The sequence below is a fragment of the Taeniopygia guttata genome, chromosome 4, assembly GCF_048771995.1.
Source record: "Taeniopygia guttata chromosome 4, bTaeGut7.mat, whole genome shotgun sequence".
Lineage (NCBI taxonomy): Eukaryota > Metazoa > Chordata > Aves > Passeriformes > Estrildidae > Taeniopygia > Taeniopygia guttata.
In genome coordinates this window covers 12,970,277-12,995,142 of record NC_133028.1, presented here as the reverse complement: position 1 = coordinate 12,995,142, position 24,866 = coordinate 12,970,277, and the positions used below count along the sequence as shown (strand labels likewise).

The following is a 24,866-nucleotide window of genomic DNA, read 5'->3' as shown; positions in this document are numbered from 1 at the left end:
TTCTCTAAAACAGCAAGTCATTACAACAAACCAAAAACTTAAAATAACTAGTGTCCTATGGTATTTTTATATATGCCACAGGGTTCTATTATGTCAAATAAACTCTAAACAGGAACAGGCAGCATCTAGCTAAGAACAACATTTTAGATCTAGAGATTTAACTTGCTTAAATTATTCGACGTGTTCAAATTTTCTGGTGTATAGACTATGTGGAAATTTTTGGGATTTACTGTGTCAAACATCCTTTTAATTCACATATATAGATATTTTTCATTTTTATACTATACAGTTCCCATGCATGACTGACATTCAATGATTCTGAATAATGCTACAAGTATATTTAGGTGGCATTTTAAAGCTCATTAAAATCTTTTGTGTATCAACAAAATACAGAGATGCAGCAAGTCAACTTGAAAATGGCAACACAGAAATTCTCTCTCTACGACTTTCATAAGATAGTGTAGTAAAAGTATGACCTCATATTCAAGTTGTTAAAAACACTTTTAATCTACCAGGACTTTGTTAAAATTAATTAATTATCTCTAACTTGGAAGTATTATACATGTAATGCCTTACAGGTAGACAAGCTAGTAAAAGACAAACATCAAATCTAGAGAGCTTTGCTTCAGGCCTCTATGCCACAGTGTGAATTACTACTCAAGTAGCAAATAGCAAATTTGCCACTCAAGTAGCAAATAAGACTTTTTTACACTTGTTAATTGATGTATTTGAACACATAAACAAAATTCTATGCTGTATCTTCTCTGTCCACTATCATTAAAGAAAATGGAATTACAGTACTAATCAGCCAATGGGATTACACCGATGCAAAAAAAATGCAACAAGACTTCCCCCATCTTTTTCCTAAAGCATTTAAGATTCACCAGTATTCACCAACATTCAGCATTACCTTAGCCTTCATCAAGAACTAGAAAAAAACATGTAAGAGCTGCTTTAGTTTACCTTCTGTTCTGAGCTGATGAATGGCATCAGCACACGTTCTCATGAACACCTGGGCATCTTGATCTATCTGGTCACGCTCTGTATCTGTCATCCTCACATACTCAGACATGATATGGCTGAGAAACAAGACAAACTTGTCACTTAAAAAAATCCAAAACATAAAATCACCTTTAACCTTCTTGCAACTCACCATCTGTGTGATGGTGAAGAATTTTTCTGCAACTTTTCTGCAACACTGATTTTTTTCACAGAAAAAGTAATCAAAAGTACGTAACTACCACTGATAAAATGCCACTCCTATAAAGTTAGGAGGCTTTTTTTTAAGAACACTTTTACTAGTAAAGTGTGTAGAAAAAGCAGTATCTCCTATTATCTTGTACATAACCAAACACAGAGCAGATAAGGAGAAAATACAGCTAGAAAATATATCATTGTCCTTGGTACTTATTCCAATAAAGTGTCCTAAAAACACAAAACCAATTAAGATAAAGGAATAGCTCAAATACTGAAAGAAGTACAAAAAAAGGAATTTTCATTACCCTAAATACAAGACTTCATTTTTAAAGTAGCTGTACTATGAAACTGTAAATTCAAACTAGAGGAAGAATACTGGAAAATAATGCACAATTATAATAACAAATTGACTGCAGTATTTATTAAAACCTGTTCCAATTGTTTATTTCAATTTTAGATTATACATTATGCATTTCGTATTTTCTAATGCTATTAATATAATATCTTTCTAATGCTAAATTAATAAAATTAATAAAATTTGCTAAATTAATAAAAATGGAGGCCTGTCCTTAAAATATTAACTCACTTAAAATATAATAGGTAACCAGCAGAAAAGCATACTGTATAAAGATACTTAACAGTGTTTCCACAGCCATAGGTGACAGGATAAAACTCTGCTACAGCAAAAAAAATTCATCTTGGGTTTCTTGGTGATATAGTGATCATAGCCTATTATATCTGCTCTTTAAAAAAGGAAAGAAAATCTGAACTCATACCTGCATATGAAATTATTTTTTTTATATGTGAAAATTTCCTCATGTGTAATGCAACTACATTATTGCAGTAATACAAGTAAAAAGCGAAGATCTTCAATATTTAGCCTGATATCGTTAGAGATCTCTTACATACTTCACTGCAATAATGGCAAAGCTCCCCTGTGTCTGCTGCAATCCCAGCACAGGAAAGCCAACAACCAGTTCACACAACCCTGTCTCATCAGCTCATCCCATACAAACCCAGCAGCTCCCTCCTGCATCATCAACGTACTGCAATCATGAGCCCAGATCTCCTCCACAAGGCTTTAAGTATATCCTGAAGTCTTCAAGTATTATACAAAATCTCCTCATACCCATCCCACATATTACATAAAAAATCAGCATATTGTTCATATGACTTGCAAATTAGTTTCTGCTTATTGGGCAGCTAGTACACAAGCACAGATTAGCTAGCAAACAGTAAGACAAACTAATTAGAAGTAATATTCTATATTTTATGTGTTTGTTTCTAAAACTGCCATGTATTTGACATCTAAATTCAGGGTTTTTCCCCCCTCTGTTTAAAACTACTCTAAATGTCATAAAATTATTCTTTATTCCTTAGTAGTGTTTCCATGTATAATTTCCATGTGTAAAGCCAGGAAATCCATTCCTACATCCATCTCCATACATGCCAAGACAGAAGTGGACCATTAAGACCATCTGGTATGGAATAATTCATAATATCATTCAGTGAGCTCAGTCTAGAGAGTTACTTGAGCATTTTAGGGCGCACAGATTTAGGTGGGAAATAAGGACAGCTGTATGACAGCTCCTTGATGAAAACACTCCACTCTTCTATTTCAGATTACAATAATAAATTCTGGCTGGTCTGCTATTGAACAGGATATAAAGTTCCTGTGTTTATATGTCTAGCTTCTTGGACCCCTCCCAGCTTTGTAGTATTTGCAGAGCTCTACACTTTCCATGCCCTTTTTAACATAAGAGGGTAAAATAAAGATTACAAAATGCAAACCAGAATTTTCTTTTAAATTGGACTTAGAAGTAAATATGAAAAATCTTGCCTCAGGCACACTTCATTTTTTACTAACAGTTTAACTAGTGGTAGGGTAGCGATACACTGAGGATAATTGTGACAGCTTTTTAACTTTGGGAAGTTGTTAAGTTACTTTTCCTAGTTGCTGTAGAAAAACAGGGTAGATTAAATTCTTAAATAGTAGTTTCACAGCTTCAAAGTTAATAAAATGCAGCTTAATCCAGTAAACAAGAAACAGAATACTTTTCCTTTTGTAACTGCTTACAGCTTACATAGCGTCTGGTACCAGTGCTTTTGAACATGAGCTGATCAAGCCACTCAGAGAGAAGGATACCTGAAACACAACCTCCTTGGGAAGGCAAGAATGGAGTCATACAATCACATCCCATTATGTCAGAACACATATGGCATCCACTAGCACTAACAGGGTACTGAAGTCCCCACCGCACTCCCCAGTAAATCTGCACACAGAGATTATACTGAAAATCCATTTAATCACCATCCTCTACCGGAAGAGGAACCATTCATTAAAATAAAACGGGCCAAAGAAAACCAAAGCCACATAAAAACATCAAACAAAAAACAACTGAACAGAACAAAAATCCAGCTGTTTCTTGTAGGTCAGAGATTCAAATGCATGCTCAGAAGTGCACTGGCAGTATCACAGCAGTGGACTGTTCCATCACTAAATCAAGAAGAGCCAAGCAAATAAGGTTTTTTAGAAGCAAGCAAGATAGGCACAGAAAATGAACAGAGAAAGGAGGAAAAGAAGTTCCTCTGGATTTTCTTCCTTGCCAATACAAGAAAACTTCATAAGAAACTTGGGCTAGAAGGCAACTCGGTTAATTTGTGTTTTTTAACAGTGGATGAAGTATACAATGAAGACAGTGACCATCAAGTAGGCAGATTTCTTCAGTCTAGAAAAATGAGTAGGTCAAATTGCAGAGAAAATGCAAACTTAAAAATGAAAAGAATTCAGATGAAATAGAGTTCTCATACAGAAATTACATTATAATTCGCAATTCAGTCCTTCATGAAAAGGAAGAGTAGGCAATACAGTGAGAGATCAACTGAGCTTTGTTGAGCTCAAACAGAAAGATCAGAATACAAAGTGCTAATTAGTTCTGATTTCTATTGATGAGCCGAAGGGAACACAGCATGCAGGGACACACTCATAAAAGGATCAAGAGCAGGGTGAGGCACAATTGGGAAGGGATGCCAGTGATAACAAGAGATTGCTCTACAAACATTACTATAAGAAAGTGGTTTTGACTTGTTACTCAACAGAGAAATAAAATTATACGCAGGGTATTAATTAATTCTAGATGTTTATTGCTTTGTTTTGATTTTTTTTTTGCACTAACTTTCATCATGAATGTCACTTGAAAGCTGCAGTTACTACTCCTTTTAGCTTACTGCTTCTAAATCATCTGGACCAAATTTAATAACTCTGTCATTTTAAAAAGATTGTATCTTTGCTGATATGATAATTAGCAATTGCAAGTGTCAGATAATGTATTAGTGAAAAGGCTGCTGAGTGAACTCTATGAGAGAGAGAGCTACATGAACCAGGTCATAGCACAAGTGTACCTGAAGGTGCAGTGGCTCCTGGTGAAGTGCACATCCATCCTATCTGTGTGACAAAGCTGTGCTCTTGAACGGAACTAACCAACTTCCAAAAAAGCCCAGGGCGTATGCACATTCATACAGTGTGCAGAGACAGGAGACCCAGCCCTGGAATAAAATGGGAAATGCATCAAATGACAAGATGTATCCTTACTGGCAAGAACTAGGAGAGAATAAGCAAATGACAGATTGGTAAAAAGACGAAGGTCAGCAACTATCTTTGAAAATAGGGTTAAAGGGACAAAAAAAGTGCAGAAGACTTGTAGACCACTCAGTCTAGAAAAGTACAGGAATAAATAAGTAATATTTAAGCACTTAGGAAAAAGCAAAAAATTACCAGTACCCAAGATGTATCAGGAGTGTGTCATAGGCAGTGAAATTTACTGCTGGGATGCAGTAACAGGTCTTATGGATGGATGAAGAGCAATCACTGCTATATTTTGGTGTGGCTTTTGTAATCATCTCACATAACATTCTCACAAGTGAACAAATGAATTAGAAGAATAGATGAGTTAGAAGAAATAAGCACCATATGAATGTGAAACTGCAAAGTTGAACTTGGGGGTAGTTGTACACCAAAACAGAAGGAAACACTGAGCTGTGTTTCACAGGATTTTGTCCTGAATCTGATGCTATTTAATACTTTCATTAATAACTCAGCAGAATGGAATATATACTTACTAAACTTTCAGAGGCATAAAGTTAAGCAAATTAAAACTGTATCAAGAGAACAAGACTTCAGTTCCAAACAATATTGCCTGGAGAAATGATACGAAGAATTTGAATAAGGAATAGTCAGAAGCTCTTTGCTGCAGCAAGAGCAATTATCTGAACCCACAGAGGATGGGGAACAACTGATTAGGGAACAGCTCTTCGGAAAGTCATCTGGGATCATATTGGATCATAAACCAAACATAACAACAACGTACTGTTGCATAAAAAGTCATCATTACAATGGGACACATTATTCTAGTAACATGGATATGGAAACAGGAAAAAGCAGAATGAGAATATGAAATCTTCACTGAAATAAATATTTAAAAGCAAGCAAAACACCAGTATTTTCTTTTTGGATGTTTCAGCCATGATCCTTTCAGCCTAACATTTCTGTGATTGTATTTTGCTGGAAAAGCACAAGGAAGCAAAGCCTGTGTTATGTTAGCTTTGGGAATTAGTAATTCTGCTGGTACATAAAATATCTTCTGCTTACTAATCCAATAAAGGTAACAAATCAAGAATAAAAATTTGATTTTCCTCCAACAGTGTATTAAAAAAGAGAGAGAATCAATAAGCAGAAACAAATCAGTTGTAAAATAGTAGAGATTTGCCCAACTTACCACGTGCAGATATTGTCTAGCAAATCCATACAGAAATGCTAGCCATGTGTTAAGCACCCATAAGAGTCTTAGCTGCAAATACAGCAGTCACATTCTTCCCTTTGGGCATCTAGTATATTTTAAATTGTTTGATTTCTTATTTAACTAAGTTTTATGCATTTTCATTTACTGCCTTTTGACATCCAAATGCTGTCTGACATAAATCCAAGCTAAAAGGTCTTAGATTCAAATGACAAAACATCCATGTTTTTTACATAGGTCTTTTAATTCTGTGTGGAAGCCTCAGCTAATAGAATTAGCAATACAGGCATACCTGAATTAGAATTTTCAGTTTTGTAAAATATTGCTGGGATATTCCAGAATGCTACTATGAAAAATTAATATTTCTGAAATGTGACATATGAATTTAGTGTAATTAAAAAAGGAAAAAAAATTTGAAAATAATTCCCTAGAGAACACAAAAATATATTCTTCCAGGAAGCAAGTCTTTATAGATCATCTACATGTTTTACTACCTCAATACAACAAAGCAAGCCTTACTTCTTGTAAAAACATGACTAAGTGAAGAAGAGAATGCAGCCTGGCATTGTACAGGAGTCAGTAAAACACTATTTTTAGAGTCCCTTAATGACTACTTCTTTTATTGTTAAATACAAGGAACTGCTCTCCACACAATGCTGTGTAAGCATTCAATGATTTTCCATTAAGTGGCAAATGATGTAACTGGGTATTGCCTTGAGACAGAGAAATGCTTAAGACAGATAAATGCTAGGGCAGGAGGCGTAATTACTGGGCACTAACATTATTTTTAAGACAGAAAGATAATTTGTTAATAATTTTTCCAGGTGCATTATTTGCAATTAACAACAAATGTTCAAACACTTAACTGCACAGAAGGACTACAGAAGCATGTAATGAAGATACATCAAAAGCCACCCATGCAGCCTTTCTGGTGGAAAAAGTGACATTTCTATTCAGAAATCATCTACACTACACTGATCAACTACATAAGTATCTCTGCAGTTGCAAAACACAATTAATTAGATGTCTAATAATCCCAGATGGAAAGCTCTTCTCTCAAGTATTTTTCTTTTAAGTATGAGATGTTCTGTGAAAAAAATCTATAATTCTCTCAATTCCTTTCCAGTGTCTAATTAAAACAGTAGGAATAATGACTGGTCTTTCAACTGCCCAAACCTTGAAAGGTCCTTCAGAGAAACTGTGACGGCTGTGAAGGAATCCAAAGAGGATTATTTCAAATTTCCAGGTGTTAGGGCACTACAGCTTTCTTGAAGTATATTTAACACCAACATATTAATTGTCTTGGTGGTTCAGTGATTAAAAACATGAAGGAGCTTGTGATGAAAAGCAAAGGCACAAGCTGTTCACAAGTGAGACATCAGACAAGTTACCAAAGACTCAAGATAGGATCTCTCCTAGCACAGTGTAAAAAGCAGTGTAGGAAAGCATTATAGCAAATGGACTGAGAGGAACAATACAGAATGTATAGCAGTCAATATACTAAAAATGGAACCTCATCTGAAATGAGCTTTTGCTCAATAAGAAAAAATGAAAAAAAAAAGGCCCACATCTCGTTAACAACTTCAGGACTCAAGAGTCCCTGTCTTCTCCTTTCCAGGAAGAGTGATCAACTTGTGTGCACTAGTTTTGCTAAGGATAGAATGAATTTTCCTCCCAGCAGCAAGTACAGGGTTTGTGTTTTGGATTTGTGATGGAAACAGTGCTGATAACTCAGGGATGTTTTTATTATTGCTGGGCTGCGTTTACACAGAGCCACAGCCTTTCCTAATCTGCATCCCACCCCACCAGTGAGGAGGCTGTGGGTGCACAAGGAACTGGGAGTGGACACATCCACGACAGCTGACCCTAAATGACCACAGGGATATTCCAGATCATATGGCTTCATGCTCAGCTGAAGCTGAAAGAAAAGAGGAAGGGGGTGGGGAACATTTGGAGCGATGGCATTTGTCTTCCCAAGTCCCTGTTACATGTGATGGAGCCCTGCTTTCCTGGGGATGGCTGAACACCCGACTGCCCATGGTGAATAAATTCCTTGCTTTGCTTGGGTATGTGGCTTTTTCTTTCCCTATGAAATTCACTTATCTCAACCCATGAATTTTCTCACTTTTCTGATTCTCTCCCCCATCCCACTAGGGGGGCAGTGAGTGAGTGGCTTTGTAGGGCTAAGCCACCAGCTGGGGTTAAGACAATGACAAAAAATTCCTTATCACAGAAGGCAAAAACCCTACATGTAAGAGAAAAGAAATATATCCTAATAAATAGGAGAATATAAAGGTGCAGTGGCCTGTAAACCAGCAATCTTAAATCACTAAATCAAGAATTTAATGTGTTTTACCACTTAGATATTTTGTAGGTGATAGCCAAATCAAGAAGAAAGAAGGTGAATAAGCAATTACTAAGTTACTTTAGGTATTTTAGTTAAGTAGTCAAAGTTTGATAAAATAGGTCAGGGTCTTGGTTTCAGATAACCACTCTTCCTACTGACTTTCTCATTGCTAAAAATTTTCCTCTAAAAATGAATTAAAGACATACCCTCTGTAGCAGGAGATTTCATGTATGCCAAAAATAAAAACTCCATTATTAAAGAATTCATAATCTTCAAAGGTAAGGTCAAAGAAACAATCAAGAACCTGGTTGTAACACATACTGAAGTTTTAAAAGGCACACAATAATACAACTTGGTAACTCAAAAGCTCAATTTCACCAATACATTGTGCTATAGTTGGGAAAACAAACATCAGAACTGACAAAATACAGAGTAATAATTTTTTCATTAAATTTGACATTTCCTACAAAAATTTCAGCACAGCCTTTCAGTATTAAATTGTTCAAAAACTGTCCCCATGACTTAAGTATTGAAGAGTTGTTAACTGCTGCCTTGAATGACTGAGGCATTTGCTAAGACTGCAAGACTGACAGCATGGATGTTATGATGCTCTTTGCATCCATGAAGTAGAGCAGCACAAGTAATCTAATATGGAATTTGACATTTTAATGTCAAATTAAACATCAGCAATTTAAGTCTGGCCATTAAGAACAAAATCAACTGCAATCACAGATGAGATCTGCAGGATTATTTTATGGCTTAATAAATTAAATGACACTTCTTTCCTCTCCTTAATGAACACTTGGGTGGGGGTAGAGGAAGGTGAAAAGTACTGAGAATTACCATGATAACTTGCTGCAACTTGTTTACAAAAAGAACATAAAAAACTTCTGGAAATCAAAATAATCTGGGCACATTTTTACTCTAACCACTTCCATTTTATGCACACTACTGTTAATAACCTCTGCCTGCACATGAAGTTTTCACACAGTACATGCAGTTTTGTCAGTATTAAATTGCTGGCTCCACCTAGTGTTGTTCATGTCCTATCCCTACAGGCACTGAAAAGCAGAGAGCCAGTCATAACACAGAGCTGAGCACTATTTCTACTTGCTCCTTGTAAACAGCATCCCGATCCACCTCACACACAGAAATGTGCACACCCCAAGCAGCATTTTCACCAGCATGGACTGAATATCTCCCACAGCCTCTCACTTATAGAAGAAGCCATCTTCCTTTTTTGTTTTGTTTTCAAAATAACAAAATACAGCTTTCAAACTCTCGTAGAAACAAAAAAGTATGCCAGAAGTCTCCTGATAACTTACTTAGAACACACTTTGATTCCACTGATGAGGTAGTATTGCTGGTACGGTGACAGATCCTTTCAGGATAAGAACTGTTTCTCAGAGAAACAGTTCCTCCAACAAGGAGTGAGCCTCAGGAATAGCAGCTGGCTCATGTATTTTTATTGTCTTTTCCTGGGGAAAGGGTATCTGTCTGGATAGCACTTCTATTTGGTACCTAGGAAGCTTTTAACCCAAAATGATTTTAGGTTGCATTTTATCTACCTTGACCGAAGAAACAGTTCAGCTTCAGTCAGGGCTGTGTGAGACCTGGACTGCAGCCCATGAAAACAGGGCTGATTCACCCAGTTTTCATGTAACAAAGTTTCACTACAAAGCATATTTTACATTTCTCAAATGCTACAATGATTTGTACTCAGTTAACCAAAATACAGGCTGCACTACCATTTAGATCTTATGATAACTTGACTTAGTACCTGCAGACCAGAACATACTATGTTTTTCTTACAAACACCAACTTGTAAATTTGTACTTTAATCCTCTAAAAATCCTACGGCTAAAGTTACCAACAAGTAAACAGATACAACAGTTTTGAATGATCTTCAAATTCTAATCCTCATTTTATATAGGTGCTCTGTTTTCTTGTGACAGCACTACTGCTCCATCTTATAGTGGTTCACAGTAAACCAATCAATAACAATCTCTGTTTTGGTTTTAGTCATTATACCTATAGGCTTTAAAACTTTTCACTTTATAAGCATTAAGACAAATAAATAAATAATAGATAAACCCATTTAAACACAGTGTACACTTACCTGTAAGCATTAATGTAATCCTTTCTGTGTTGTAGAAGAAAATCTTTCAGCTTTCCAATATGAGAAATCTAAATGAATAGAAATAATAATTAAATTTCAGATTATTTTATGTTTGAAGTTCAGTATTCCCCACTTCAAATATGAATTCATAAATTTCTTATTATATAATTAAATAGAATAATAAAATTTCTCTTTTATACTAGAATTTTCACTTTTTCCAAGCAGTCAATATATTAAAATAATGTAAAAAAGATCTGTTGTATGAATGTCCATCTTCGAGAACAGTAGTAAAAATACATGTCTTCTTCCCAAAAAACAAAAACTAAAAAGTAAATATAACTACAATATTAAACATAAAAAATATTAAATATGGTAACACAAAACATTATCTAAATTGCCAATCCAGAATTTAATGACTCCAGAATTTAATACACTCTGGAAATTAATTCATTTTGGAAGACCACATAAGAAATTTTTCAACTCTTTACTAATCAGTTATACATATTCAACTCCAGCTATCAAAACTTGTATGGCAAGGTATGGGCTCTCCCCTTCTACTTTTATCCTAATACAGTGACCAGTTTGTGCCTAAACTAAAGTAGTACCTCTACTATCTGATAATCATTAGTAAGCTTTGCCAGATCATAGATCCCAATCTAATTTCTATTTCTGAATTTCCATCTCACTCTGGATAACTTTTGCTATAAATCACTTTATTTTCTTTTTTTAAGAAATCTTTACATTGATCTTCTGAAAAGCCAAAAAAAATATCTGAAATAACTTTTAAAAACTTCAGTCTAATGTAAAAGATTCGGTATAGCATAAGATGCTGCTTATTTTAGAGAATTTTAGAGAACTACAGAAGTGTAGCTTAATTCAACAGAGAAGTGAAAAGACATGATGGGGAGGGGGAAACGGGAAGAGGATTCTATACATTAGCAGTATATATTTTCTGAGGCAATTTTAAAAACAATATTCTCAAATATTAATTAATAATTCAGTGTAAACAAAGCATGGAAGGCATTTTACAAAACAGAAGTTGTTTTTGTTTACAATAAATACAGTTTACTCCTTGTATCTGGGAAAAAGTACCAGAAACTGTTCTAGTCTTAAAATCCCATTTTCATGCAAATCATCTTTGCAATTAAACAAACAAAAAAACCTCAGAGAAAGAACACAAAACAGTTTGGATAAATGGAAGATTAATTCCCCCATTTTTTTTTTTTTCAAAAGCAGCTCTTTGAAAAAAAGTGCAATGAAAAAATGCACTTAGTAAGACCACAGTAATTTGTACAATTCAGAATAAGTGTTTCCTTGTGCAAATAAGTTAAGTCTCCATTTCCCTATTATTATTATTTGCTCTGTTTCAGTTTTACTGCAATTCATCATATTGGATAAGGATTTTCCCAGTTTTCATGTCTCAAGTTTTTTATTCCATTTTTTTTTTCCATTCATAGCAAATGGAATTCTGTCAGTACCTTCAGGAGTTTTCCAAAGTGTGTTAGCACCAGCAAGAAGGGAAATACTGCAATTGCTACAAGACCAATGAGGCACAAATACTAAGCACAACCATTCTACAGATGTTCTTTCTCATCACCACTTGAACTTATTATTTGTACAGTAATCTCTTTCTCAGCTCAGACTTGGTATGTCAAATTTGCTGAATAGATAAATCAAGCTTGACTATGAAAGCAAAACATTTAAAACAGTTATACAGTGTTCCATACTTAATAGGCAGAAAGAAAGTACTACAGAGGACAAAACAAATGTAAAATAAGAAACATTCCAAAACATTTACATTAATGCATGAGAAAATACTAAACTAGAAAATAGATAAGCAAAATTTTGTAAGCAATAAATCTTAATATTACTGCAATAGTTACAATTTAGGAGTGATTAACAAGCAGAAAGAATCAGAATGACAAGCAAGAGCACTGTCTTACAGTAATTAATTCATCTAGTCACAAAGAGCATTCTATTTAGGCTAAAATTGTCATCACGTGTTTGAATTGCACTGACCCCACTTTGCCTCTCCTTCATTTGTAAAGCTATTTTCATGAATTTAGAATGACACCATTATGCCCATACTCACATCAAGCTCTTAGTTCCCAAGATTTGCATCAGAAGTGAGACTTGTTTTAGTTTCTCTCAAACTCTAATAGCATCTTCTGCAATCCTGCACTGCAGATATTTCTTTCACCTTTTGTTACCATGTACCACTGGCATAGCTTTGAATTCAATTTGTCATAACCATACGAACAAAATAAACTTTTTTTATTAAAAAGAAGTATTAAAGGGAGGGAATGCTAATTTTATTTTACAAAATTGATTGGTTTTCTGTATGATGCTCAAACTTTTGCAGACACAAAATATCCCTCATTATACAAACATAAATCTTGAAGATATCTCCAGGGTCATCAACTTGCAACTATTTTGGTGCTATCAGAGGCCCACCATACACTCTTTACAAAGTTATCAAGCTTCAGCCTAAAGGGAATAAAGCTTCTCCCTATTACAACTGAGTGGCTTTATTAGAATCCTATTGCTCTTATTACTGTCTAATTATTGCCTAATTTCTAGGTTTACTGATTACCAACTTCTATACATCTCTTCTTGCTCCAGGATGGTCCTTTCCCTTAAAAGTTCTGTTTCCCTGCACATGTGTTTGACTTTACTGTCAGTAATTAATTCGATCTATCTATCTGTATACTTTTGTAGCCCAGACAAATAATCCCAAGCTTTTATTTCCTTCTCACAAAACAGTTCTGAAGCTGCAGAACCCACAGCTTTCCTCTGCATTTGTTCCAGTTTGTATCCATCCATTTCCAATGCAAATGACTAGAAAGCCATTCCCTGGTGTCGGTTACTTTGTAACTATTTCTGTTGGAAACACCTTTTTTTCTATTATTTTTTCTATATCCCAGTATGTATTTTCCTTTTACCCCACTGGTCTATGGCTTTTTCCTTATTAATTTAGTCTAGAGTCCACAACTAAACCAGTCCTCATTTTTATTCCAAATGCATTACAAATCCACACTTTTTGCTAATTTTATTTTTATTAAAACAGCTGAAAAATACTTTAACTTTAGGAGGGTTTTAATACCATTAGCAACTCATTGTGAACTTGGCCAAACCTAACTTTATATCTGTAAAAAAATCTTCCCTTCTTGCAACAGTTTTCTTGGCTAGTCTGTCTTTCTCACCCTGATTTTCACTGCCTCTGGGATAAATTTTTTTATCTTCTCTTAATTAATCTTTCAAGTACTAGAATTCCTTTAAATTCTAGTAGAATTTTAAATCCCACTTGCATTTCAGCACACCCATTTTCCACTTCATTTACCCATCCATCATAACTGCAACTTTCAATTTGCTCTACAAGCCTGTTTTCAAAACATTTTTACCACCAGTTGACACAGGTGTCAAAAGGATAGATGAGAGCAATTTGAAGACGCACAAACACATCTGAGTATGGGCCTCTCCTCATGGTTCCCATTCTTTGCATCTGGAAATTGACTTACTTTTTCTCCCAAAGTCTGGAGCAGAGAAATAAGCCTTTCCTTCAACCCTGAAATAAAGAAATTATTTCCTTCCTTCTCCCCCACCCCCACAGACATAGGAGGGCTCAGAGAAAAGCCCTTCATAGCTGCAGCACTCTTGCACTACATAACAACTAAACTTAAAGGGAAGAACACTGCTGAATTTCCCGGTAACCGACATTTCTAAGGGAATTGGGGAATAAAATACCTTTCCTCACAATACTGTGAGCACCAGTTACATCATTACAGCAACAGCACCTTCTTGAGCTTCTGTGCACTACCAGAATACGGTGGGTTATATTCCTTCTAACAATGAAGACTACTTAGGAAACTCCAGGCTCTCCCTCTCCTCTTCCCATTCCCACTCACACTCCCTTGAGGGTCAATATCACACCCCAAAACACTGAAATGACTTTTGTTTCAAAATTAATCTTCTGGAAAGAATTAGCTACTTTCATTTCAGCTCCCCAAATACCTGTATCAGCACAAGGCAGGGCAGGAGCTGAATAGCACCAATAGGAAACTTCCTACAAGATGCATCTGCCATGAATGGATAAGGTATATTTAATTACAACCTAAAAAATTCAACATGGTAAGCTCCTAAGCTCAGGTACTGACTCTGGAAACTCCAGGTGTTATTTAAAAACTCCAGACTGTAGTTCTAATCATGAAACCCCAATTGATTCTCTACAGTGAAGCAGCAGCAGTTTGACACTATGTGGCAAACAAAAGCATCGACATCATGGAAGTGAAAAAGACTTTTCACATAAATTCACATTAAATAAATAATAAATAATAATAAATTCACATTAAAGCCTGTAACATGACTTTGTAAAAGTTACTTTAGGTTCCAGTTTGATCCTCACTGTAAACAGTCTCTTTAACACATATATCTGTGTTTTGTTGCCAATACAGATTTTTCAAACAACTCTTATTAAAACATAATAGCAATTATTGCATCTAATGCAGGTCCGACACAAAAGGAAGCTGTGAATGGCTGCCATCTGCTACCACAGGTGGCATGCACAGCTCTATTTATACTTGGGGCCTGCACTAAAAATTGTAGATGTTCCTCTGTTCGGAGATTTTTCTAATGATTTCAGAGCAGGCTAAGTTATTTAAAAAGATAAGACACAGGAAAGCATTGGCTCCAAAGCAGCATCTTGAGGAGACTTTAGAGGCTTTAGAATGAAGACGCTGACTAGGCTTCCCTCAGTCTCTTAGCAATACATACAGCATTTCTTTCCACTCCCAACAAAGAATTGATCACTCATGAAACAGTAGGGTCCAATTTGCATGCGTTTAACCCACTGCAAGAAGCAGGAGCATTGTTTACGATTAAAATGATTGGAGTAGGTTCCCGTGACATATTGTACAGCGAATTCAACCATGCTGAATAGTCATTTTCATTGAACAAATATAGCGTTTTATCAAATTTACTCTTCCATCAGGACAATGCGCAACTATTCCTACCATATAAAATTGACTGTTACACTTCACGCTGTATTGCCACTCTGAATTTTTTAAAATGTGTACTTTGTTAAAAGAAACTTTAAAAATTACTTAAAACCATAACCTAATAGAAAGGCTTTTGTAGACGTTGTGAGAGACATGGTATTTACTGTTGATTCAGCAGCACTAACAAGTACGGCTGACTATAGTGCCACGCTACCCCTGAAAGCAGGGGCAAAAAATACCCTAAACAAAATTTTACATTTAATTTCCAATATGTTTGAAAAATATTATCTCCAATCTCACCTAAAGAGATTGCAACTATAGATTCATTAAAAGGTGACTATATTCTACAAGTCCCTTGGTAAGAAGTATAAAATTTAAGATTGTTATAACATTAATATACAAACACCTATCATATTTTCAATTCCAAACATATAGTCAAGCCAAACAAACCCACTGCCTATTTCAAGGGAAATTCTGAATTTCAGGAAGACATGAACTTATGCATGTTTCTGACCAAAAAAAGTACAGTTTCAGTACTAGCAGTACTAGGAGGAGATACAGTAATTAGTCTAAGACCATAAACTTGTTTTTCCAATGTCTAACCATATAAACAAAAAATTACAAAAAATTACAAAAAAAAAAAAAAAAAAAAGAAAATTTTCCATGGTTAGTGCATGTAATGAAGGTAAGTGTTTTCAGAAGTCTGGAGCAAAACCCTAAACAGAATAGATACTATAAATGGAAGCAAAATTTATATTAAATACATTTTAAAATAAGGGCTTCAGCTCTTACCTAAACTATTACAGTTGAAAACAAGTTAGAAACGTTTTGATGCAGAAATTACCCCTTTAGAGAATTTTTCAGTACAAACTACCTTTGGTTAGATAGATGAACTTTTAAAAAATACAACACAGGACTGGTCAGGTTCCACACTGGTTATATTTTATGTAGGTTATATTTTAAGCACTGTCAGCCCATTGAATCAACACAGGCTCTTGCTGGATGACTGACAAGACTTTTGTTTTAAAGTACTGCTACTTGGGTTCTGTATTTCAGAACTAGAACCTTCAAAAGAGGAAATGATACAATTCGCGGGAGCAGTGCAATGTGACAGAGCCGAGAGTAACGAAACGCCAGCACAGTTTGAATCGGGAGCTGAACTCTGATGATCGGTGTGCAGATCGCTCCCTGAAGGACGCGGCGGCGAGCTCCGGACGCGCCGTGAGGTGGAGCTGTGCCCTCAGGATTGCCGCAGGGACTCCCGGCCGCCTCCCCATCAGCCCGGCCGCTTTGCAGCTCATTTGTCTCTTGAGGGGATACATTTGGTTTAGGTTTCCCCAGCAAACGTGAAAGTTTCTCAAATAGGTCACGCAGATCAATTGCTCTCGTAATCTGAGACCCAAAAGAGCAAATAATATCTAAACAGTGGCGTGGGGGTGGCCCGGAGCTGGAAGCGGGGAGACAGCCAGCCTGGCTACCTCTAATCTCAGGAAAATTGTGACTTTGTTCAGTTTCTGCTTTACATCAGCATCTATGTTACAGCAACGGCAGCAGGCAGAGGAACAATTTTATTGCATTTTATTAGTAGTCTTGCATTTGAAGCAAAGGAATTAACCAAGAATGGGGGAATCATGTTAACAAAATGCATAGTATATGGGATAAATTCAAATTCAAAACTGAATTAATCGAATTAAAAGCCATGAAAAGGAGGAGTGAAGCTACTTGAAACTTCAAGGCAAAGATGGTACAAAATTCTTAAAATCTTTTTTTTAAAAATTTAATATTATTAGTATTTTTCTAGTTTAAACCAACACTATTTTATATAAAAAGAAAGCAAGATTTTAAGGAATCATTGCAGAAGATTTCATTAGTCATTATGGAATATTGGAAGTTAAAACCTGTCTGCAGAATACCACAGGCAGTATTTGATGCACATTAACAAAGTGATTAAGAAACCTTTAAACTGTAGTAAGAAGCAAAGTCAATTTCCTGACACCTGGTCTGGAGCAGAAGACATTTCATTTTGCTTAATATCAAACTGTCAAAAAGGAAAAAGTAAAAATGCACTATCTTGTACATTAAAACAAACAAAAAAACCCGTTGGCTCTAAACCATTTTTTAAATTTTTGGGGTTTTTAATTTCTTGCCTTACTTAACATATTTTTATATATACTGACTGTGGTTCAAAAATTGTCTCATTCATTTATGCTACTGTCAGTTTGCATTTAAATACTTTGCCTCTAAACTGCACTTTAGATCTGCATTTCATTACTTTTATTTTTTATTCATTGTTAATTACCCGCAATGGAAGATTTGGTAGTCAGTAACTATCAGCCCAAAAGTCTCAAATTTCATCTTATTATGCTTTCCATAAAAATAATCCAGAGTTAGTGTAAAATTGAGTCAAATATATGAAGAAAAAATTATTTTTGCACTTTTGTGACACAATTGCTAACATCTGTCGTTCAAGATTCTTCTAATAAGAGACAAACAAAATTAAGATCCAAGAGCTCAAAAACTCCAATTCCCCACTGACCACAATAAAGAATGAAAGTATCCAGTATTATCACTGCATGAATGTTTCACTGGAGTGTTATTTGGGGATAAAGCTGATAAATGTTTTAAAAATGTGTATGGTGTTGACAGCAAACTCCACCTGTACAGAAAAATTACTTTGACGTCTCTGATTTTTTTTCTTTTCTTTTTTTTTATTTTTTAGGAAATTATCCTCAAATATATTGTATAACCTTAAAACTGTTGTTAATGCTTTGTACTTCAGGCATTTATAAACAGAAGGGGGAAAAAAGACTTATTTTTTTACGGTAATTACTTACGAATACTGAATTTTAACTCTGAACCAGAAAAATGCAACACACATAGACTTTAAGATAGAAGTCTGCATTAGTTTTGTCACTGTTTCCTTAGCTCTTGTGAGAACATGCTGGTTTGACAGCATCATATATAGAAGCACATCTAGATATACTGAAAATGCTCTGTACACCGCCAATAAGAATATGAGATGAGCTGAAAAAATTAACAGTAGGCTTCCTACTTTTACATTTACACTCATGAGAAATGGTTATAGTAACTAGTTTTCATTTATTGTCAGCAGTAACAAATACTTTCAATTTTAAAAAAGGAGCACAACATCTGATTTTAATAAAACTATTTCCCTTCTTCTTGTTTATTGTCAAACTCTAATCTTAACTTTCTTTAACATTTGTATTTTTACACAATCATCCAAAACCTCATTGACTGAAATACATACCCCACAACAATTGTGGGGAATGTTTTGGTTGAGAGATACAAGGAAATTGGTCAAAATATGTATTTGCAATAATTGGCCTTTACCACTGCTGCTGAAAATGTTCCATTTATAACCTTTCAGTAACTGCATTCAACGTTGTTTGAGTCTTTCTGTAAGAGATATTCTCCTTGTTCCTTGTTCTCACAGTCTGAGCTCATTTCAGTACTACATTTTCTTGACTGAAAGATGCTCTACGATATAAAGAGATCTCCTGTCTCACACTCAGTAATAAATGGTTACTCTTTCTGACCGTTATTACAAAATCTTTTGATTTTCCGAAAGGTTTTTGCAGTACAATTCAGAGAGTTCCATGTGCATGTGCTTCACTTTGGGACCAATCTGAGTCTTCTTCACCGTAAGCCACTGCAGGGCACCGCAGGAGCTGAACCCGGGGCAAGGATGAGCCCGGGGCAAGGATGTCCCGGGAAGGGGCCGGGACAAGGGGCCGGGACAGGGGCCGGGGCCGAGCCCGGGACAGGGGCCGGGACCCGGGCCGAGCCGCCGCGGCCAGAGCCTCGCCTCGCTCAGGCTCCGCAGCCCCTCCCCACTCCGGGCCCTGCATTTTCGGTGTACTTACATTCATACGCCCATAGACATGGAGCACGAACCAACACAACACCTATTCGGTCTCAAAATCCTACAATCTTGTCAAATACTGTTCAAAGGGGCAAGTATTTTCCTGGATTTTCATCATTCGTACAATAATGTTCTTACTGCAAAAATACTACTACTTTGTTTCAATGCCTTAATTTGTATTATACAGACTGAACATTACTTCAGTGGTTGCTCCAGCATTTATACCAAGTAAGTTTCTCCCCCAGTAAAACACCAAAAAAAAAACCACCCAGTCAGAAATGAGATGATTACGAATCCTTATGTAAAGACCATATATAGATCAGGCACAAAAGCAGTAAATAAATATACTGGAAATAAGCCAATTCTGTACACATTAAGATTTTAATCCAAGTGCTTTATGGTATCAGCATAAAAAAAAAAAATACAAAGGACTCTTTCTGCCCCATTTCTTGTGTAACAGGAAAGTCCAAGAGCCGGATCCTCTGCCCTATATGGCAGGAACTTCCTGGGCCCTGGTAGCCATAAGTCCTTCCATGGTTGATGCAGAGTGAGTGACTCACTGAGAGAGACATTCACATCCTCAGGAAACCCAGACAGAGCTTCTCCATTAGGCACACACATCTCCTCTGCCCCACTTCAAATGCTCTGCTTCACTGCCTTTTCTGAGCAAGCCACTAGTCCTTTGTTAGAGCACCTAAGAAACAGAACCATACAAAAAATACCTCCTCCATCCCTGGGGAAAATAACTCTTCTCCACTAGTCCTTATAACACCGAACTGAGCTGAGGAAAAATACAGCCTTAAATAATTTTAAAAAAAGATAATCCTTTTAATAATTCTTGGACCAGAGAGGAATACCAACAGTCAATCTGAAATCAAGTATTATCAAATTCACTTCATCCTGTCCCTTTCGGAGTGTCTTACAAATTGTTATCGAGGCAAACCATGACAGGTTCTCAACTCTACAGCAAGGGCTATAAGTTTATCAGAGCTTAAGCAGGATTAAAAGCATCACCAAACACAGACACCTTTTCTTGCTCCTACTCAAGAATCTTCTGACATGACCAAAGACCAAGAGAACATCTTCGTTTAGAGCACATTGCCCTTCCATATTTCCATTAACTACCAAATGACCAATACACCCCCAAGATAACACACGAAGTGTCCAAAAAAAGTATCTCTGAGCCCCAGGATTGGCTCATCACAAAATGCTTTTCATGCTGGTTTTCATCTGTCTAGGGGTATTTGCCAGCTATTCTGGCTATAAAAGATGCCTCCACCATAGGCAGAATAATTTCTACCTGAAAAAAAATAGTCACATAAAAATTTCTCTCTAGAAAGCACTTGCAGAGTTTGAGGAGAAAATTTTAGCTGTAATTAAAAGGGAAATCAATGCTATTCTCTCACATCTGAGTAATACTGACAATTCAAACATGTATTTTCAATCACTGAAAGCAGAAATCCCTGACAAGATTTCAAGTTGTGAAGTAAAGCACTTTTCCTGCCTCACTTTTTCTCAGCCATGAATCTCAGTAAGATTTTTTAAATGTCCACTTCCTGTAATTTTGGTAATTGTAGAGTATAATTATTTTTACATTTTTATGATGCCTTTGGGGTATCATTACAAATATTTTTAAGCATTTAAACTTAGAAAAATAAAATTAAGTAATAGCTTCTCTTGAGGAGAGACTGTCAGTCCTGTTTTGAATAAACAATCCCTTTTAAAGGCAATCTAGAGATTTATATCCGCTGTAAGCATAGAAATTAATCTAGAGTTTAAACAAAATAGAGTAAAACATAATTTATTTAATGAAAATCAGAACGGTGCTATTGCAAATGAAAGTTTGGTTTCTGTTTTTTTAATTCAACAGACAGCTTTGTATGTAATTGTAAGATTTTACTTGATGGGCTACTTCTTACAACTTAATCATACTCATTTAAGCAATTTGAACAAAACATTCAGATATCTGAGTTTTAATTTTACTTGATATAAATGCCAATCACTAAAACAAGAAGCTAAGGATTTTCAGATTTAAAAAGCTAAAATAAATACATGAAACATCTTTAATGATGAGAGTAATCATGAGAAACTGCTTTGATATTGCAAGGCCAACAGGAACACAGTACAAAAATTTTTATGAGTTTCTTATATAAAAAGTTTGGGAATAGCAGAATACAATAAAAATGCACAAAATGGAAAGCATTTCATATATCAGCACAGCTGAAACAAAAATGTTCAGAAATAATGGTTCTTATAGACTGAGTATTTACAAGTTTGCCAAAAATATTCCAGCATGCTGACCCTCAACAACAATTGTGCCACATAAAGAAATTCGAGGTTAAAGTAATTCAGGATTTATAGCTCAGTTAAGTAAGAGTTAAAAGAGCAAAAGCATTTTTTTGTATTTTAAAAAAGCAAGGAAAAGAACTTGAAGTTCACATGAGGAAACACTGATGTACTTTGCAATGTAAAATAAAAAAAACCCCATAGCCCAAAATCAAGAAAAAAATTAATATCACAATAGACTGAAATAGTTTCCTGCGGGAACATCTGTCATAGCCATGTAAAGTTGTGAAAAATACTGAAGTAACAGTAGGAGGAAACTTTATAAAAATTTTAACAGATAATTTCTTTAATTCCTGTATGTTTTACAGTATACTATTCTGTGGTACTTGTGGTGGTTATATAACCTGTACGTAAATCACCATGTAAGCCTTCCTCGACCATATCAATAGGAAACAATCGAGTAATATCAGGAAAGTAATGAAAAAACTAATAAAGTTCAGCCTTATTTACAACTAAACAGTGAAGTCAATTATTCTATTATACAATGACAAACACTTTACCAAACAAGAGAAAGAAAAAAAAAATTAAGCTGCTTAAAAGCTGAAAATTTCTAGTAACTTTTTCTAAAGTGTCTAGTAACTGTTCATAAGCCAGAGAACAAACTCTGAAAACCTCAAGAGGTATGAGCTTCTGGTCTCCTTCTCTTACTTCAGTCTGTAGGAGAGAATGATCTAGCAAACTCAGCCAAACCAAGGCCCACGTGGGCATAACAAAGCTTGGCTTGTAATACAAATGCCAAAAGAGACTCATTGAAGTGAACTTTTCAAGACCATAAAAGACACCTCAAAATACAACAATCTGTTCCTGTCTCTGAGTTAACAGAGTAATTTGCTACCATTCCCTGCAACATATTACTAATTTCTAAAAGTATTTTATCTGTCTCTAGAAAGTCTCAAATTTATAGGAACCCACAACTTCACATAATAGGTGGCTTTTTGATGGTACACATCCACAGAAAACACACAATGCATAAATAGAGAGAGAAACAGAAAGAAACAAAATCTAAGGCAAAACCAAGACATACAAGAAAAGTAAACAAAAGGGTTGGCTGAAATAAAATGAAATGGCATCTGTACTGAGACATACCACCACTGTATACTGCTGTGTTAAGGCTGAGGTTCCAATCAGCAGCCAACTCCAAAGGGTCTCCAAGAAGAGAGGGCTGTAAACGACAGCATTATCCTCATGGCTGCTCAGGAAAAGAACACAGTCTCCATTCTGAAATTACTAAGTGCCCAGCCAGCTGTGAGACAATCTTAGTAAACAAGACGGTGGCAGAAACGTGTATTTATTGACTGATTCCTGTTCACAAGGATTTTGCAGTGAGAGCTGCATTGGCTATCCAGCACCTAAGTACACATAAGATCACAGAAACCACCAGTGCAATGAAAAAGACTGTGCTTACTCTGTAAACCCTGATGAATCAAAAGAGCTTCAGAAGACAAAAATCTATTAAAATATTTACTCTGCAAAACTGAGTTCTTATTTTACTTGTAACACTCTGTTAGAGAGAATAAAACAGGGACTACTTTCCTTTGTCTGACTTCTTATTTCATAGGCAACATCACGGTTTTTCAACAGCTTGGGGCACGCACATTTCTGAGATCCTACCAATTTCATAGAGAGCTTCCTTTCACAACTTTCTGCTGATATACATAAGGCTACTGCTGTAGCATGTAGAGCAAGAAGGAACCACCAAATAACTAAACCACCACCATGTCAAGAAGTAAACACACACAAACTGTCCAGGAGTATACAGACTAAGCCATAAAACGCTCTAAGGTTGCTTTGTGTTAATACGCGGTGTCTATAAAACAGTTTGACTGTATCTCACCAACCCATACACAGTGAAAAAATCAGCGTTACCGCTGTCTTTTACTATATACATTGGCCAGGTTGGGTTGCAGTAGCTAAATGCTACTGCATTTTGTGGGCAAATAATAGAACAACTGAATGAAAAATACTTGTATTTCAGCAAACAAGCACATACGGAGTGTCTCTTGTAAGATGGAAACTTGTTTGTGTTCTTTTCACTCAAGGTTAGGCTAAAATGCTACTGCAATTTGACACAATGCTTCACAGCTCTCACATGAATTAGTGAACAGTCTCCCATATCAAGGATAGAAGTCATACTACATTTTCCAGTTTCTATTTGGGTTACGAACACCTGATTTAACAAATGTCATGCCACTGCTCCACAGCTCTGCTCTGCATTATGGATGAGTCATTATTACTGAAATACATTTCATCAGTATTTCAGTAGTCTGCTCATGCACTGGTAGGAGCTTAAGAAGAGAGAAAGGTAAACATGAAGTACCTCCCTGCTGAGGAGCTATCTCACTAGCAACTTTAAGATGAAAATTTACGGTTATGAATCACAATTAGAACACGAAAACTTAATACCAGCAAGAGAATTTATCATACAGAGACTGGTCAAGATTAAGTGGTAAATGTCAAGCAGATATCTGACTGTATGAAAAAATGGAACAGGAGCTGGTAAAGCTCATTGTGGCACAAGTGTGGGAAAATAAAAGAAACACTGAGAAGTGAGGGAAGAGAAGAATTGCAGATAGAAGGGGGAATAGAAACAGAAGCAGAAGGGTATGGTTTGAAGTAAAGAGTGAAAAAACATGAGAAGTAAGGTACACCCAAGCTAAAGCAGTAAATATAATTACAGTGCAAATGAGAGATGGATATCAGAGACACAAGAGCTTAGCATGTACTGGAAGAGCAGGACCCTTATTTAGGGTAATAAACCAAAACAAAAGGAAAAAATAACCAAACTCCAAACTTAAAGGGGAAAGAAACAAACTCCCAAACCAATTATTAAATCTTTTAGGATGCAAAATATTCTCCTTGAAAGTGCTCAGAATAGCCTAAACAAAACACTTTAACACTTTATGCTATATATATGCTAGCAAGGAGAGGGTTAACCTAACCTCATGTTTTAATAACATGTTCTACTCCTTGGCACATCAGCATTAGAACCAGAGCATTCCAAAACTACAATTTTCCCCACAGAAATGCAAAACAATTTCAAATGCCTGTAGCTCTAATGTCATACCAGTGAAAAAGCATATTGTTGAACACAGTGTATAGCAGCAGTGTATCCTTAAAGTCAGGATATCTAAACTAGTTTGAAGGTGTTTAATCTTTTTTGTCCTGAATGTTCTTCAGTCCCCTA

At 35.7% G+C, this 24,866-nt stretch overlaps 1 protein-coding gene across 2 annotated transcripts in view; it reads right to left on the bottom strand.

The window, feature by feature from the left end:
* The window catches only part of STX18 (syntaxin 18), a 59,464-nt gene that overhangs the window by 15,535 nt on the left and 19,063 nt on the right, over nt 1-24,866 (bottom strand). Inside the window, exons 2-4 of one of the 2 annotated variants that reach the window (XM_072928001.1) lie at nt 10,460-10,527; nt 4,600-4,743; nt 964-1,079 (exon numbers count right to left, since the gene is read on the bottom strand). In XM_072928001.1, coding sequence (XP_072784102.1) covers nt 964-1,079; nt 4,600-4,637 — 154 coding nt within the window. In that variant the 5' untranslated portion in view covers nt 4,638-4,743; nt 10,460-10,527. The remainder of the gene's footprint in view (nt 1-963; nt 1,080-4,599; nt 4,744-10,459; nt 10,528-24,866) is intronic. The other variant, XM_030270740.4, reaches the window with a different exon arrangement.